Raw genomic sequence first — 17073 nt, 5'->3', positions numbered from 1 at the left:
GGTGGAGTTGCCAAAAGGAAAGCGGGCACTCCGAAACAAGTGGGTGTACAAGTTGAAACTGGGAGATGCCGGCAAACCCCCGAGATACAAAGCCAGGATCATGGTGAAGGGGTTCCAGCAGAAGAAGGGCGTGGACTTCGACGAGATATTTGCCCCGGTAGTAAAGATGACCTCCATCCGGACGGTGCTGAGTATAGCGGCAAGCATGGACCTCGAGGTAGAGCAGCTAGACGTGAAGACGACATTCCTTCATCGCGACCTCGAAGAGGAGATCTACATGCAGCAACCGGAAGGATTCGTGGAGGAAGGGAAGGAGCACCTGGTTTGCCGGTTGAAGAAGAGCCTCTACGGGTTGAAGCAGGCCCCCCAGCAATGGTACCGGAAGTTCGATTCCTTCATGGCCGATCAAGGGTACCACAAGACGCAGGCCGATCACTGCGTGTTTGTGAAGAAGTTCGAAGGAGGCGACTTCCTGATACTCCTTCTGTACGTGGACGACATGTTGATCGTCAGACGTGACCAAGTCAAAATACGGATGCTGAAGAAGGCTCTCAACCGGACCTTTTCAATGAAAGACTTGGGTCCGGCAAGACAGATGCTGGGGATGCACATCATTCGGGACCGGTCAAAGAAGCAATTATGGCTGTCACAGGAGAAGTACGTGACAAAGGTGCTTCAGCGGTTCAACATGTCAGATGCGAAACCGGTCGGATCGACACTTCCGGCAAACTGCAAGCTATCCGGTAAGCAAAGCCCGAAGACAAAAGCAGAGAAGGCGGATATGATGAAGATTCCATATGCCTCTGCCGTCGGGAGCTTGATGTACACAATGGTGTGTACCCGACCGGATATAGGATATGCAGTCGGAGTGGTGAGCCGGTTCATGAGCAATCCCGGCAAGGAGCACTGGAATGCGGTCAAATGGATACTCCGGTATTTGAAGGGCACTACAAATATGTGTCTCCGATTCGGCTCCGGAAAACCTCAACTTGATGGTTTCACCGATTCAGACATGTCGGCTGATGTGGATACCAGCCGGTCTACATTCGGGTATGTAATGACATATGCAGGGGGAGTTGTTTCGTGGCAGTCGAGGTTGCAGAAGACAGTTGCATTGTCAACCATGGAGGTGGAGTACATGGCAGTTGTGGAAGCCGGCAAGGAAATATAATGGATAAAGGACTTCATCGGAGAGCTCGGTATTCGGCAAGATGAATACCGGCTCTATTGCGATAGTCAAAGTGCCATCCACCTTGCTAAGAATGCGGCCTACCATTCCCGGACGAAGCATATCCAGCGAAGGTATCACTGGATCCGGGAAAAAGTAGATGACCAGGAGTTCACACTGTCAAAGATCCACACGGCCGAGAACGGGTCAGATATGCTGACCAAAGTTCTAATACCCGACAAGCTGGATGCATGCCAGAAGCGGATCGGACTGGTAAGACACCCCATGCCGGAGTGAAGGGGGAGTTTGTTAGGAGACAGGTCCCTCCGGATGGGAAGAGAGAAGAACAGTGCCGAAACCGGATGAGGAGTACCCGGCTACGGAGAGCCGAATGGTGCAGACCCGGTGAGATCCGGATGAGGAGTACCCGGCTACGGAGAGCCGGATGGTGCAGACCCGGTGAGAACCGGATGAGGAGTACCCGGCTACGGAGAGCCGGATGGTGAAGACCTGGTGAGAACCGGATGAGGAGTACCTGGCTACAGAGAGCCGGATGGTGCAGACCTGGTGAGAACCGGATGAGGAGTACCCTGCTACGGAGAGCCGGATGGTGCAGACCCGGTGAGAACCGGATGAAGAGACATATTCGTAAATATGTTTCTGAGAGTCCATCGAGGCTATATTTGTAAATAGCCGAAAAGTCATATTAGTATAAATATGACTTAGGGCAAAATTTTAGTTACGACTGTTGTTGTTGTTGTTGTCATTTCTGTTTTGCTCGAGATTAGAGTGCGTAACAGTGTACAGAGAGAGAGAGAGAAAGAGGTCGTTGCCTCTGTTGTAACCTCCGCCTGTGGCGAAGATCGTGAGCACGAGGTCGTTGCCTCCATGAACTCATTGTTTGTACATTCCAACATAGTGATAGTTTGCAGCCTATGGGTTGCCGTGGTTTTTCCCTTAGTTTGGTGTTGTTGTTGTTGTCATTTCTGTTTTGCACGAGATTAGAGTGCGTAACAATGTACAGAGAGAGAGAGAGAGAGAGAGAGAGAGGTCGTTGCCTTTGTTGTAACCGCCGCCTGTGGCGAAGATCGTGAGCACGAGGTCGTTGCCTCCGTGAACTCATTGTTTGTACATTCCAACATAGTGATAGTTTGCAGCCTGTGGGCTGCCGTGGTTTTTCCCTTAGTTTGGGTTTTCCACGTAAACATCCTGTGTACCTTTTCTCTCCTTTGTGTCGTGCATTTAGTTCCCGTTTTTCTGTGTATGATTCTAAGCTCGGTTGTGGCCGAGCATTGAGCATAAGGAACGACCAGTTCCCGTCACCACCTTCATCATAAAGGCATAATGGTATGCCATATACTCATCATAGCCGAATCGGCTGACCGGGTTTTTCTCTTGGGTGGAGTGATGGAGCTTCTCATTTGCTAAAGCTAAGGCTTTCTTCGCTCCAATTTTCTAGATGATTGGGATGTCCAGGCCTTCGAACTCATTGTCAAGGGAGTGAGTCGACTCGTTGTCAATCAGATCTTCGTATTCCGGCATCTTGGCGTCTCAATTTACGCAAACGTTTCGAGTAGATGGATTGTAACATTTGTACCCCTTTTGTTCAAGTGAGTACCCTACAACGATACATTTCTCCGACATTGGGTCGAGCTTTTGTCGCTTCTTGTCGGGAATATGCACATAGGCGATCAAGCCGAATATCCGGATGTGTGATAGATCCGGCTTCTTTTCGAAAAACTTCTCATGAGGGGTTACGTCGTGTACACCAGAGGTTGTACACCTATTCATGAGGTAGACAGCTGTGTTAGCCACTTCTGCCCAGTACAATTTCGGCAGGTTTTTCTCGTTCATCATGGCCCTTGCTACCTCTACTATGTGCCGATTCTTTCGTTGGACTACTCCGTTTTGCTGAGGTGTGTGTCAACATGAGAATTCTCGTCGAATTCCTTCCTTTCAGAGATACGTTGTAAATTCATCCAAGAATTATTCCTTGCCCTCATCCGATTGAAGGCATCGGATGTGCCGACTTGTGGCTTTTTTTACTTTGTTTTTAAACTTTTGGAAGTGTCTGAACAGTTCACTCTTTTTCCGCATCGGGTAAATCCAGGTATGCATGTAGAAGTCATTGATGAACGTGACATAATATCGGCATCCGCCGAGTGTGGTTGTCTGTGCCAATCCCCATACATTTGAATGTACTACATCTAGGATCCCTTTGCTCACATTCCTCTCTTTCAGGAATGGTTGTCGGTGTTGTTTGCCAAATTGGTAGGCTTTACATACACCAACTATCTCCTTTTCGGTAAATGTCGGGAGTCCGATTACGACTCCTTTCGACTACATTCCTTTAAGCTTTTGGAGATTGATGCGGCCAATTCGCTTGTGCCACAGTTTCAAGTCGGTTTTGACTTTGTGGATTTTGGCGAACATAGCCGACTTCACCTCGTTCGATTCGAGGATGGACATTCGGTCTTCTCTTCGACCATGAGCGACTAATCAACTTTCTTTCTCGATGAAGTACCCTTCATTATTAAATCGTACTTGCATACCTTGTTCGACAATCTGGCCGACTGAGACCAGGTTTTTCGTGATGGTTGGAACATGCAAGAAGTTCTTTAGGTAGGTTTGTTTGGCGTCATTCTCGAATGGGACATTTCCGATATGCCGAATTGAGTGAGGGGTGTCATTTCCTGTTTCGACATAGCCGGGTCGATTGATCTTTCTCAACTCTCTGGAGCGTCATGTGATTGGACGCTCCAGAGTCTACAAACCATACATCGTCTGGTGAAGAGGTGATAGTCGGATCCTTTGCGGCCATCGAATGTGCTTTATGCTTCATTACGAACATCCTTTGCGGCCATCGAATGTGCTTTATGCTTCATTACGAACATCCTTTGCGGCCATCGAATGTGCTTTATGATCATCATAGTCGGAATTCGTGGTATAGTTCGTGAGTTGTCGACTTGTCGAAGCCAACTCTCGTTGCTTCTTTCGGCACTCCGCTTTGTAGTCGCCAAGTTTTCCATAGTTCCCGCATTTGATTGGGTTGTTGTGATGGCTCGGTCTGGCAGGATGGCTCCCTCTTCTACCGAACTCCCTAGAATTTCTCCTATCGACTTGCCAATGGTGGGTGTTGCATTCTTGAGTCGGCTGATCCTATTGCCCTTGGCTGAATCGACCTCTATTTCCTCAGCTAAATCCCCTTCTATCATCTGACTGGGAGTAGAGCATCTGACCATTGGTGCATTTCTCCTTTGTCGGGCATGATTTTCTTCCACCAATAGTATTGATTGAAGGTCGAAAAAGGAAGGTGGATTCCCTTGCAAGAATGACCGATGTAATCGTGCCAAATCCCGGTGCTAAACTGCCGAGGAATATTTGCACCATTTTGTCATCGTCAATGACGATGTTGATCGATCCGAGGGTATGACACCATTTTGTAATTGGAACTGGAGGCCTATAAAAAGATCCGAAAAGCAATGCAATGAGGACGGAAGTAATATAAGCTTGTTTTTAGATTTGAGTATTGTGGATCTTGTCTACTTACCGTCTGTGCTTAATTTGTATATCTTACGCGTGTTAATCAATTGTTATTATATGGCGAATCTGGAACCAATCCGGAAACAGTCGGATTAGAATCATATTTGTGCCAGTTAACATCCTACCCATAACCACCCCTTTTGTGAAGTGATCTGGAAGGGCACCTTGTGTTTGTGGCTAGTCCAACCCAGGATAAACACAGTTTTGACTGATTGAAAGGCTTGATGATGATCAACTCGGAACACAATTATAGTTCGAGCGATACGAGCGGGAGTACCGGCGGTTAGAAGTGGAGAAAAGAACGTCGGCCATAAATATCAACGATGAGGAACAACTGGAAGATCAACCTAATCAGCAGTCGAAGGAAGTCGAAGAGGAGCAGCCAGATGGGGCCGGTACGGATCGAACAGAAAAAGCCAGGACGGAATAGGCAGAGCAAGCCAGAAATGGAGAGAACGTTGAAGCTAGAGTAGGACAAGAAAAGTGTTAGCCGGAAGGAGCCGGAGAACAACAACAGTAGCAACAGAGTGAAGTAACGGATCATAGCATTTTGGACATACTCGACAAGGAGTGACGAAGCTAACGGTGGGTTCGACGTGCAATGCACTATCCCACGGGCATGCGATGTGTTGGCTAGAGTATGGTCCGAATGAAAATTGGGGAAAGGGACGAGTCGGGAATGAATATTATTATTAGATTAATAGAAATACTCTAGGAACGGACGGATCCGGAATAGTTGCACCGATCCGAATCTGGACCGATTCATAGCCGGTTTCCGGTATGGCACCATTTTGTAATTGGAATCGGAGGCCTATAAAAGAATCCGAAAAGCAATGTAATGAGGATGGAAGTAATATAAGTTTGTTTTTTTATTTGAGTATTGTGGATCTTGTCTACTTACTATCTGTGCTTAATTTGTATATCTTACGCGTGTTAATCAATTGTTGTTATATGGCGAATCCGGAACCGATCGGAAAAGAGTCGGATTAGAATCATAGCAGTGTCGGTCAACATCCTACTCGTAACCACCCCTTTGGTGAAGTGATATAGAAGGACACCCTGTGTTTGTGGCTAGTCCAACCCAGGATAAACAATGATTGGGTGCAAACCTGTGTCAACCCCTCTCGATCGAAACCTCAAACTCGATGCCGATTTGGGAACATAATGTTGCGAGCTGACTCAGTATCAACAATTGATCAGCGGAACCGTTACCCAACCCGACTTCAACTATTCGGTCGGTCTACTTAGTCAATTTAAGCAGAAACATCGGGTAATGGTCCCACGAACCTCGGGACAATGGAGTACGACATCATGTATAAGGTCGACATGATCATTCGGCTCGAAGGGTACACAGATGCATATTGGGCCGGCTATAAGGCCGATCAATCTCTTATTTCCAACAAACCTCCAATCAAGCTCTTGAGATCGCCCATCTAAATCAAGAATTGGCTCATGCAAAGATAGTATTTGTTGCAACTTATCCCAAATAAAGTTATAACCTTTTGGAATACGAAATGTTGATCTTATTGTTAGAAAAGCCATTAATCTTCTTTGTGAAACCAACATAGCATCCTTAACTGTTACCAAACCCAATCTAGCTATCCGACTAAATTGAAGGTTTAGAATTTGTTTACCTTCCCACCTCAACAACCTTGATGTTGCCAAAAGCTCCATTTGTAATGAATTGGCACATCCCCTTTCTTGTGGGGGATGCCATTCCACAAAATCCAACATACTTTACCAAGATGTCAACAAATGATTAATTATCATAGACCCTGTACATTTGACATCCCTGTCAGAATTAATTACATTCCACCAATTTGCTTCAACCTTCATGTTTCCAAGCTTTATTCCGTTCTTTTCTATAAAGTATGCCACCATTTTTGTCCAAGGTTGTACACCTTCAAACATGAATCGTATAAAAGTAAATCGACGAGCCACCATATGCTCATGTAGATTCAATATTGATGCCCCACCAAGACGCTTCGGAGTACAAACATGATGCCATGCCAACCATGACAAGGCACTTTTCCCTTTTCTTTTCCATAACAACATTTGCATCGAGAGTGACAACATTTCAAGAGCTTTCTTTGACCATGGGAGCAAAAGAAGATAATAAGATACCATAGAGACCATAATCGATTGGACCACCTTAAGTCGTACATGAAAAGGCCAAAATTGAGACCTCCAACCTTTTGGATACCCACTCAATAAGTTTCACATGAGAAACTTCCACCCCAATTGGATATCCAAGATGACGAAAAATCATACCACAATGTACTATCCTTCTTGACCACCCCTACCCTAACACATCTTGTTCTGTACATGAAATGAGGACAGATTTATGTATATTAATTCTCAACCCTGATGTCAAATACAAGTGTATAATGGCCGTATTCACACTATCCCTTTGGACAACCCAAGTTTGGGCTATTTCTGTAAATAGCATAAAGGGCAGTTGCCCTAGGACAGTCACTATATAAAGTGACTTTGTAACCTTTAGAAAAGGTTGTTGTTGTTGTTGTTGATATAGAGAAATATAACAGTTTCTTTGTGCCTATCTGTGTGTGTGTGTGTGTGTGTGTGTGCCTATCTTGCTCATGCGCATACATAGGTTCTTCTTCATCACGAATGTTGCTTGCACTTCTGCATTGACGGCCTTGTCCCCAACATTTGGTATCAGAGCGTTGGAGGTTCTTCAACCCGCTGTCGGTCGTCATAGTACACCACACAACATTCTGTTTTCGTTTTCTTTGAAGAACAGAGAAGGGAGAAGAAAAACAAAAAGCTCGCATCTCACTGTGTTAAATCACAAGTTGGAGCCGGCTGTACTCTGTTCCTATGATTGTAACCGCTTGAGGAGAGCTCCTTGTGCAACAACTGACCCAATTGTGCTTCATTCGGTTAAACAACATCCGAATAGGTCACTGGACGCTATTCACTCGCTTGTTGTAACCACCCGATGCAGATTGGTCTCCTAGCAACAACCAAATTCGTGCTTCATTCGGTTGATTGACTTTCGGGAGGATCAGTTGGATCCGTCCATCTCATCGTTGCAGTCATCCGAAGCAGAATCGGCCCAAACAATCAGTTTCGTGGAATCGGTATTCGGCATATGATCGGAAGCTAACCGGGCTCACTCCGACTCGACAACATTCGGGAAGACCAGCTGGTTCTGTCCCTCAAGTTACCGGAGTCACTCCGAGCAAGTTCATGCTCGGCGTCGTGACCGCCGACAACTTGGAGTTGATTCAACTAGATGTAAAAACGACATTCCTTCACGGTGACCTACAGGAGGAAATCTACATGGAGCAGTCAAAAGGCTTTGTGGCATTCGGCCAGGAACATCTAGTCAACCGACTTAGGAAGAGTCTCTATGGTCTGAAACAGACACCTCGACAATGGTACAAGAAGTTCGACGACTTCATCCAGTCGATCGGCTTCTCCAAGAGCAATGAGGACCATTGTATCTTCACCAAAACAACTCAAGATGGGTCTCCCATCTTCCTCATCATCTACGTGGACGACATGCTACTCTCCGGCCGACATGCCGGAGAGCTCACCGAACTTGTTTGGCAACTGCGATTGAAGTTTGCCATGAAGGACCTCGGTCTAGCAAGACACATACTTGGTATGATGATTAGTCGGCATCGCGATAAACGACAACTTTTCTTGTCTCAAACCGACTACATCAGACGTGTCTTGGAACGCTTCAACATGCACTCGACCAAGTTTGCTTCGACCCCGCTCCCTATTAACCTTCGGCTGTCTCAGCGAGACTGCCCGACATCCGGTCTGGAGGGGAAAGATATGAAGTCGGTACCGTATGCATCGGCAGTCGGCTCCCTTATGTACGCGATGGTCGCGACACGGCCTGATATTTCTCACACCGTAGGAGTCGTCAACAGATTCATGCACAACCCAAGCCGATCGCACTGGAACGTAGTCAAGCATGTGTTCAGATATCTAGCTGGCACAAAAGACCGTGGCATTCTTTTTGGCCCGAACTCAACCTCAGGCGTAGTCGGTTATACCGACTCAGACTTCGCCGCCTGTGTGGACTGTCGGAAATCAACAACCGGATATTGTTTCAAATTCAACAATGGAGCAATCTCGTGGAAATCAAAACTTCAGGAGTGCACAACCACCTCAACTACCGAAGCGGAATATGTAGTTGCGTCCGACGCGGCAAAAGAAGCTTTATGGCTCGGTTGGCTGGCACACAAGTTTCGACAGGTCGACTCCGACTCAGCTCCAGTTGTCTACAGCGACAATCATGGTGTTGTTGCTTTGTCAAAAAATCCGGTTCATCACAATGCCTCCAAGCATATCGATGTTCGATATCACTTCGTTCGGGACTGCGTCATTTCAGGGAAAATTGGTCTCGAGAAAATATCCACAACCGATAATGTTGTAGATGGAATGATCAAGTGTCTTTTGGCGGATCGTTTCCGGTCCCTTCGGCACCAAATGGGCGTAACGAAAAATTGGTCCGGTTAAAGTTAGACACACATCACAAGATGGTTTCGGACCACCGACATCAGTTCTCTAAGGATCGGCTTCAGCTCTTCCGACCTGACCGATTCGGTCTTCTGTCTTCGGATCTTGCCGACTCTAACAAAACTGATATGTCCGATAAACCTTGTATATATACTTGTAATTCTTTAGATAACCCATGTATACGCCCATTACGGGGGAGTGTCGAATACGAGTGTATAATGGCCGTATTCACATTGTTCCTTTGGACAGCCCAAGTTTGGGCTATTTCTGAAAATAGCGTAAAGGGCAGTTGCCCTAGGACAGTCACTATATAAAGTGACTTTGTAACCTTTAGAAAAGGTTGTTGTTGTTGTTGTTGTTGTTGATATAGAGAAATATAACGGTTTCTTTGTGCCTATCTCTCTCTCTCTCTCTCTCTCTCTCTCTCTCTCTCTCTCTCTCTCTCTCTCTGCCTATCTTGCTCATGCGCATACACAGGTTCTTCTTCATCACGAATGTTGCTTGCACTTCCACATTGACGGCCTTGTCCCCAACACTTGAAACATTTGAAAACAATTCCCACACATCTCTTGTCTTACTAATATTTTCCCGATTAGGTGCCAAAAACATAATATGGTCATCTACGAGAGCTTGAACAATACATGGCTTCCTTGATGGCAACCTTAGTCCAAACAATTCTTCCTCCATAGCCATATTGTGTAACTTAACAAGAATAGGATGTGTCACAATAGTGAATAGTAAAGGACTTACTGGGCATCCTTGTTTAACTGACCTCCGAATAGAAATCGGTTGTGTTACTCCATTAAACATCACATGTGAAACCGAACCCTCCCCTAATGTGTATATCAACTTAGACATACGATCACCAAAACCCATATGAGACATCAATTGATTTATAAATGACCAATCCACATTATCATAGGCTTTCGTGATATCCAATTATAGCAACACTAATTCTAGTTTAGACTCCTTTGCATAATCAATTGCCATTTGAACATTTAAAATATTATGTAAATGTCTCTTTTTGCTAAAAACCCATATTGAGCATTATGAATAATAGAAGGTAAAACCTTATGCAACCTATTGGCCATCACTTTTACAAAAATCTTGTACATTCCCCCCATAAATGAAATAGGCCTACATTGAGCAAAGGAAGGTGGAGAAAGCACCTTCGGCAAAAGCTTGATCAAACCAATCTTCCAAGAATGAGGCATTTCCCCTGATGTCCACACCTTCTGAAATAAAACCATAAAAGGCCCCTTTAACTTAATCACATGTTTCTACCATATCCTGAAATAAATCCCCTGAGATTGCATATGAATTACTATGGGAATGCAAAACTCCAGGCCTCAATGGCTCCTCATGTGAACGAGGCATCGATTTCCGTTTATTCCAAGGAACATACAAATTGCCTTTATTATCAAAAGATAATTTCTTTGATAGTCCTCTTGACGAGCCCATAGTTTGTGACCTTCTCCATAGATACATTATGCCCAACATTTTTATTAGACTTCTTCATCTTTCCAGAAACTATTGACCATTGTCCTTCATCCTCTAGAGTCTTTCCATCATTCTCATTCACAATTTGTGGTTCCTTTGTTTGCTCTGAAATTGTCAAAGCTTGAATCTGATCATGAATTGTAGGCTCTTCATGTACCACTTCCACTACATTATTTCTTTTTTTAGGACATTTAGCCATAAAATGCCCCAACACACCACAATGGAAACAATGCCCTGCAAATGTACCCCATTTAAGCTGAAAATACATAGGTGGCATACCAGAGCATGCAATCTATAAACAACTTGGCCTCTTTATGGCAGTATTCCAAAGAATACACATCCGATATCGATTTTGAGCATTAGCACTAGGAGGCACCAAGATCTTTCCCAATTTTTCCATCGTTGACCGTAATATTGGCCAAACCACTAAATATGTGCACTCTACCTCAACCCATACGGGACACTCTTGCTTTAATATATCTTGGTATTCCACTAGTGGTCTCCACGAAACAATATGAACCAAACTTTTCTCATAAAAAACTAGCAATTTATTGAGTAATTTCTCTTTATACTATTGTGATACCAGAACAACCTCATAAAATTTGCGAGGACCAGCATAAACATCCTGAACACAATCAGCTTGTAAATCCCACGTCACCATTGTTTGACCCTCCAAAGGAAACGTATCTTTCCCATGAAAAACAATATGATCCCTTTATCACACAAACACACAGTCTGCTTCCGATGCACAACATTACCTACATCACCCACGATCCTTTACAATGAGAAATATGATGACTTGTGAGATAGACATGATAATGTGAGTGTCAAACTCAAATGTTCACCAAGAAGGATGAGCACTTATGTGCTTGCATTTTTTTGACATTGAGAGTTTTTACTATAGATTTATGACCCTTCTTCTTAGGAAGGAGTCATGTACAAGATGATATGTTGATTTGGTCGCATAAATCAAAATTGGCCGCATCATGGATGCTAAAACATCTATTCTATTCTATACTCTGCTTCTCTCTCTCTCTCTCTCTCTCTCTTATAAATTAACATTTGTAAGGCACATTAATAAAGTCGATGATAATCCCCGAGTTGTGCAAAGAAGGCTTGGGAGATATGACAAGGCATTGACATATGTGGATGGACTTTATGAGTTCATGAACTTATCTCAAGAGGGTTACACAAAAGATCACCATTGTACATGATGGAAATAATCATCGCCCATGAATCATGAATTTGCTTTTAATCATCTTATTTCTCTTAGTGCCTTTAATAAGATAAGAACAATACTTAGAGTCACAAACTAGGTGAGGAAACCTTCTCTATCACTCATTGTTAATAGATAATGGGGGAGACGAATTTTGTAGAAAAAGATAATTGAGGTGTACTATTGACACCCCACTACATAATGTTCGCACAAGATGCAAATTAAACTTCAAGTGCGGCCCTTGAGAATGTGAATAGCTTCCATAATGTGTTCTGCTCTAGCACATGAAGACCATGTGTCCATATGATGAACATACATTATCTTCTACTCTTTAATCAGTCACATGTGTAGGTATCCTCACATGGAAAATGGCAACATGACATTCTCTTGAAGATGAAGGTTGTGTGACTTTTTAAGGTGAGAATGCCAATACTTTACAGAGATTAATAACAATAACTTTTTGTTTGCCAAATTTAGCACTATTTTAAGGCTGAGGACACCACCCTTATTTATGATACTAGAAAGGGAAGTCTTACTTTTTTCCCTTTAGGGCTGGAGCAACCGTGAATAGTTATGGCCCTTGCATAGAGAATGCTCCACTATTGTATAAGCATGGTCATAAGTCATACCACTATTTTGGCAATACTATGTAAACAACCATGGTAGAAAGGTAATGGGTGTCTATTCTATGTATAAATGATGTAAAGACGTATCTTAAACCGAGGTGCTATTAGCACACAAGATTAGGAACCGTCTAGCTTTCATACATGGATTGGTTACAATGGCACATGTGTGGAATTTCACCACAATGGCATATTCTCAAAACACACCCCTATAGAATTGGAATCTAGAAATGATTGTTTATCTATAAAATTGGCTGAAACACTTCTACAAGGTAGGAATCGACAAAATATCTTTTATGTCACAAAAACCACATTGTCTACAAAGTCAAGGTGAATAAAATCAAAATTGTGGTGAATTCACATGTAATCAATTAGTATCAAAATAATTGGAAATCGTGAAACATTAAAGTGAACAGGGTTTCAACAATCTTCACGTGTCATGATAAGGTTTCAATAATCACCCCACACATGCTCCCCATGATTTTCAATCCAACGGGACTATAAAGTGTAGATTCATGATTCACGATCATAAATGTAAATGGCAGACATCAAGTTAGAGTGATAAAGCTCGTGATTTTCAACCTCGGGTCATGGGACATAATGGGTGTCAATGTTGTATTCATTGTGAAAATATATTGCATCTTTGTGGTTATCAAATTGTGCATACACATTAACCCAAAAAACTATTTCAAAACGGTGTGGCGAGAAAGATTAATTTTCCGTTTAGCAAAAGGATGGTATGGGTCCATGCTTCGTGTAAGTTCGAGTTCATGAGAGAAGTAGCGGCCAAATGTGTTTCTAACTTTCCAGAAGGCCCAAGGGTTAGAACGGACGATGCCGTTAGTGGTCAAATGGAAAGCATTCGTGTGAAGCAAGAGGATCCTTGTAGCTAGTGAGACTTGCGACTCACACGGAGAGAGCAAGTGAGAATATGTGTGTGTACATGCATGATAGACGCATGTTTTTTCGTCTAGTGTGTGTGGGTGTGTGTACATATACATGTGAATCTTACCTAAAGTCAAGAGACACACACATTCTTCATGTGTGTGTGTGAATCTAACCTTAATTCAACCTTGAATGCTTTTTGCTTTTTTCCAAACACACTTTGATTTTTCTTGTCAATCGAGAGAGTCCATGCAACTAACTCTGCATCTGTATTGCATAGCTAAAGAAAAGAAAAAAAATAACAGAGCTCAATTACATATTTATTTATAAACAGCATTTCCTTTCCCTTTGGATTCGAAATTGAGAGGGTAGGAGGAGGAGTAATATGTGGCAGCCCGGATTCGAACCTGTACACATCCAAAACGCTTACTCGCCCCTCCCTAATGGATTAGAACTCTCCTCCTTAATCCTGCGATTAGCCCTAATCACTTTGTAATTAGCATTTCTGAGCACGAGATTAGCGTTCCAGGGCTCAGTTCACCTCTCTGCTCATCATCCATGGCTTTTTCATGAGAATGATTAGCTTCTTCGCCATTCCTCCCCCACCCCTTCAGCACAGCTCCAAGATCGCATGGTTTAACACCACATCTTGCAACATCTTCTGGAGCTCATGGCTCCTCACCTCCGATGCAGTCGAGATCTGTTTCAAGCAAAACACAACAAATTTCCCGTGTTTTTTTTTTTTTTTTTCTTTTGAACAAAATCACACCCCCGACATTACTGTCTGTCTGTCAAGATTTGAAATTAGGTTTTTTTTTTTTTTTTTTTTGTGGCCAGATTTCTTGCACGCATGGCATACTTTTAATATAGGGGTTTTGAATTAGGGTTTGAATTAGGGCAAAGATCTTTCTGAGGAATGGAAATGGTGGTTTTTTTTTTTTTTTACCTTCGCGTGGATGCAATGGTAATCGACGTCTGCACTGGTAGACAGAGTAACGTTAAGGAGCTCGAGGTCGTTCTCATGGAGGACCTGGAGAATGGAGGACCAGACCCCGTTCCGCCTGGGGCTGTTGAGAGTGATGAAGGCATCGTCCGCCCCGCAGAAGCGTACCACCACATCTGCAGCCGCCAAGAGCTCCTCCCTCACCTCTGCATTCACCAATGCCGGAGGTGATGATGATGATGCCGCCGCCGCCGCCTCCATCCCGGGGCCGATCCCGGCCCCCGGCTCCGCCCCGGCCGTCCCTTCCGCCCCCATGGATGTCAGTACCTCGCTCTTCTGTTTCTCCAGCTCCTCCACTCGGCTCTGCAGCTCGTAGATGTAGTCCATCGCCTCTGTCAACACCGTGCACCTGTCCGTCTGCTGTTATTTTTTTTTTGTTGTTGTTGCCAGAAATCCATCACACACAAGAAAAGGACAGTTCTCCATAAGATTCCCATTCCAAATTGTAAATTAAGCCCTTGCACCATAAAACATTTGAGGTCCCATCCAGGTCCAACTCAAAAAATCACACTCCTCAGCAGCTACCTAAATTCCTGAATCAGAAACCTAACCCTAAATTCTAGCTAAGTTAGCTTTCCAAGAGTTGTCGTTGTGCTTTTGGATCCTGCTGAATTGCCGATTTACAGTTACAGGAGCTACTAAAAATTAAGCGAGCCTGGGAATCGTTACATTAGTCGTAATTGAGCAAGTTACATTAGTCCCATGGATCCTTGAATTGGAGGCAAGTAAAGCTAACTACAATTGAGCTGCTATTATATTAATCCACAGTTAAAAGTTGAGTACCCTGATCGAGAGCACTGGTGGATTATAAACCTCTCTCTGCAGAAATCTTACCCCACATGTAGAAATGTAAGATAGATTGGTTACTAACTAAAAACAATATGATGGCACATTCGCTTACAAAGACAGTTTCTGGACCTTGAGACCTTCTATATACATAATATGTATGAGCTTGACCGTCAAAGACAGTTTCTGGACCTTGAGACCTTCTATATACATAATATGTATGATCTTGACCGTTAAAGACAGTTTCTGGACCTTGAGACCTTCTATATACATAATATGTATGATCTTGACCGTCAAAGACAGTTTCTGGACCTTGAGACCTTCTATATGACCTAGGACTACACATTTCACATACATACATACACATTGACCTGACCTTGACCTTGAAAGACACTATGACCTAGACCTACACATTTCACATACATACATACACATTGACCTGACCTTGACCTTGAAAGGCAGTTTCTGGACCTTGACCTTCTATGACCTACACGTTTCACATACATACATACACATTGACCTGACCTTGACCTTGAAAGGCAGTTTCTGGACCTTGACCTTCTATGACCTACACGTTTCACATACATACATACACATTGACCTGACCTTGACCTTGAAAGGCAGTTTCTGGACCTTGACCTTCTATGACCTACACCTACTACACATGTCACAATACATACATACACATTGACCTGAGCTTGGACAGTCTGTTGCGAGAAGCTTTTTACCTTAGGGTTGGCGTGTGGAAGGAGGGAGTGGAGGAGGGAGTAGAGGTGGGTCATGCCCTTCCTCCTCTGCCGCTCTGAGTAGATGTGGATCTCCCGCCTGCTCATGGCCGTCTCCTTCTTCCCCATTCCCATGGCGGGCGCCGCCGCCGCCGCCGCCTCTTCTTCCTCCTCCTCCTCCATAGCGGCTGGGGCGGCGGGAGGGTCGGGATCGCGGGGGCCGCCACGCCTTGCACGCTTTCCCTGCTGTGGCTGTTGTTTCTGCTGCTGCTGCTGCTGCTGCTTTTGCTTCTGCTGCGGCTGTTGTTGTTGTTGTTGATGATGATTATGATGGTGGTGGTGGTGTCCTGAGGAGGAGTCGTCGCTGAGGCAAGGCTTGGAGGAGGTGGAGGATTTGGCGGGCGTAGGGGCGGCGCGGATTGGCGGCGGAGTAGCGGCGGAGGCGGAGGCGGAGGCGGAGGAGTAGGAGTAGGAAGGGAGGTCGGGCGTGGAGGCGGATCGGCCCAGGAGCTTCCGCATCAGCTCCTGCTTGTGCTGCTGCGAGTTGCAGAGCTTGATGACGGGGCGGGAGAGGGGGGCGGAGGCGATGGAGATGGAGATGGAGGCAGAAGCAGAAGCAGGAGCAGCAGCAGGAGGAGGAGGAGGATTGGCGGGGGAGTCATTGTTGAGCGCGGCGGTGACCTCCGAGAGGCGGAGGGCAGGGGCGGCGCCGCCGGGCTTCTTGGGGGGAGGAAGCGGGAGGTCCTCAGAGGGCCACCAATCGCGAAGCTTCCCCATGGCGGAATTGGCGGCGGCGGCGGCGGCGGCGGCGGAGCAGGAGGAGGTGGCGGCGTCGATCGATCTTTTTAATCTATCAATCTATGTATCTATATCTATCTATCTATCCTCCTCTTCTTCTTCCTCCTCCTCCTCCTCTTCTTCCTTCTTCTTCCTTCCTTCCTTCCTTCTTCTCGTGTGAGCGTGAGTACGTACGTGCGTGCGTGTGTGTGAAAACGACGCCTTCCATCTTACATACATACATACATACATACATACATCCTTCCTTCCTTCCTTCCTTCCTTCTTTCCTTCCTTTTCTTCTTCTCCCCCTTTTTCTGTTATTTATTTATTTATTTATCTAATTAC

At 44.7% G+C, this 17073-nt stretch overlaps 1 protein-coding gene across 2 annotated transcripts; it reads right to left on the bottom strand.

Annotated features, from left to right (window-relative positions):
* Positions 1-13730: 13730 nt before the first annotated feature.
* Positions 13731-16766, bottom strand: LOC147867232 (uncharacterized). Of its 2 annotated transcripts, none has more exons than XM_087315024.1 (3): positions 15953-16766; positions 14382-14795; positions 13731-14135 (listed from the first exon to the last, which is right to left on the bottom strand). In XM_087315024.1, exons 1-3 carry the CDS (start codon positions 16724-16726, stop codon positions 14046-14048), a joined length of 1278 nt encoding a protein of 425 aa, XP_087171150.1. In that variant the 5' UTR covers positions 16727-16766; the 3' UTR covers positions 13731-14045. The 2 variants fall into 2 exon arrangements, with proteins under 2 accessions (XP_087171150.1, XP_087171149.1); XM_087315023.1 differs by having other exon boundaries at positions 14382-14798; positions 15953-16741.
* Between the last annotated feature and the right edge of the window lie 307 nt (positions 16767-17073).

This window comes from Azolla caroliniana, unplaced genomic scaffold (assembly GCF_043228905.1).
Source record: "Azolla caroliniana isolate FFs.n. ecotype wild unplaced genomic scaffold, voAzoCaro1.0.p SCAF_2, whole genome shotgun sequence".
Lineage (NCBI taxonomy): Eukaryota > Viridiplantae > Streptophyta > Polypodiopsida > Salviniales > Salviniaceae > Azolla > Azolla caroliniana.
Note: the sequence above shows the minus strand (reverse complement) of the source record. Positions and strands in the feature narration are given on the sequence as shown.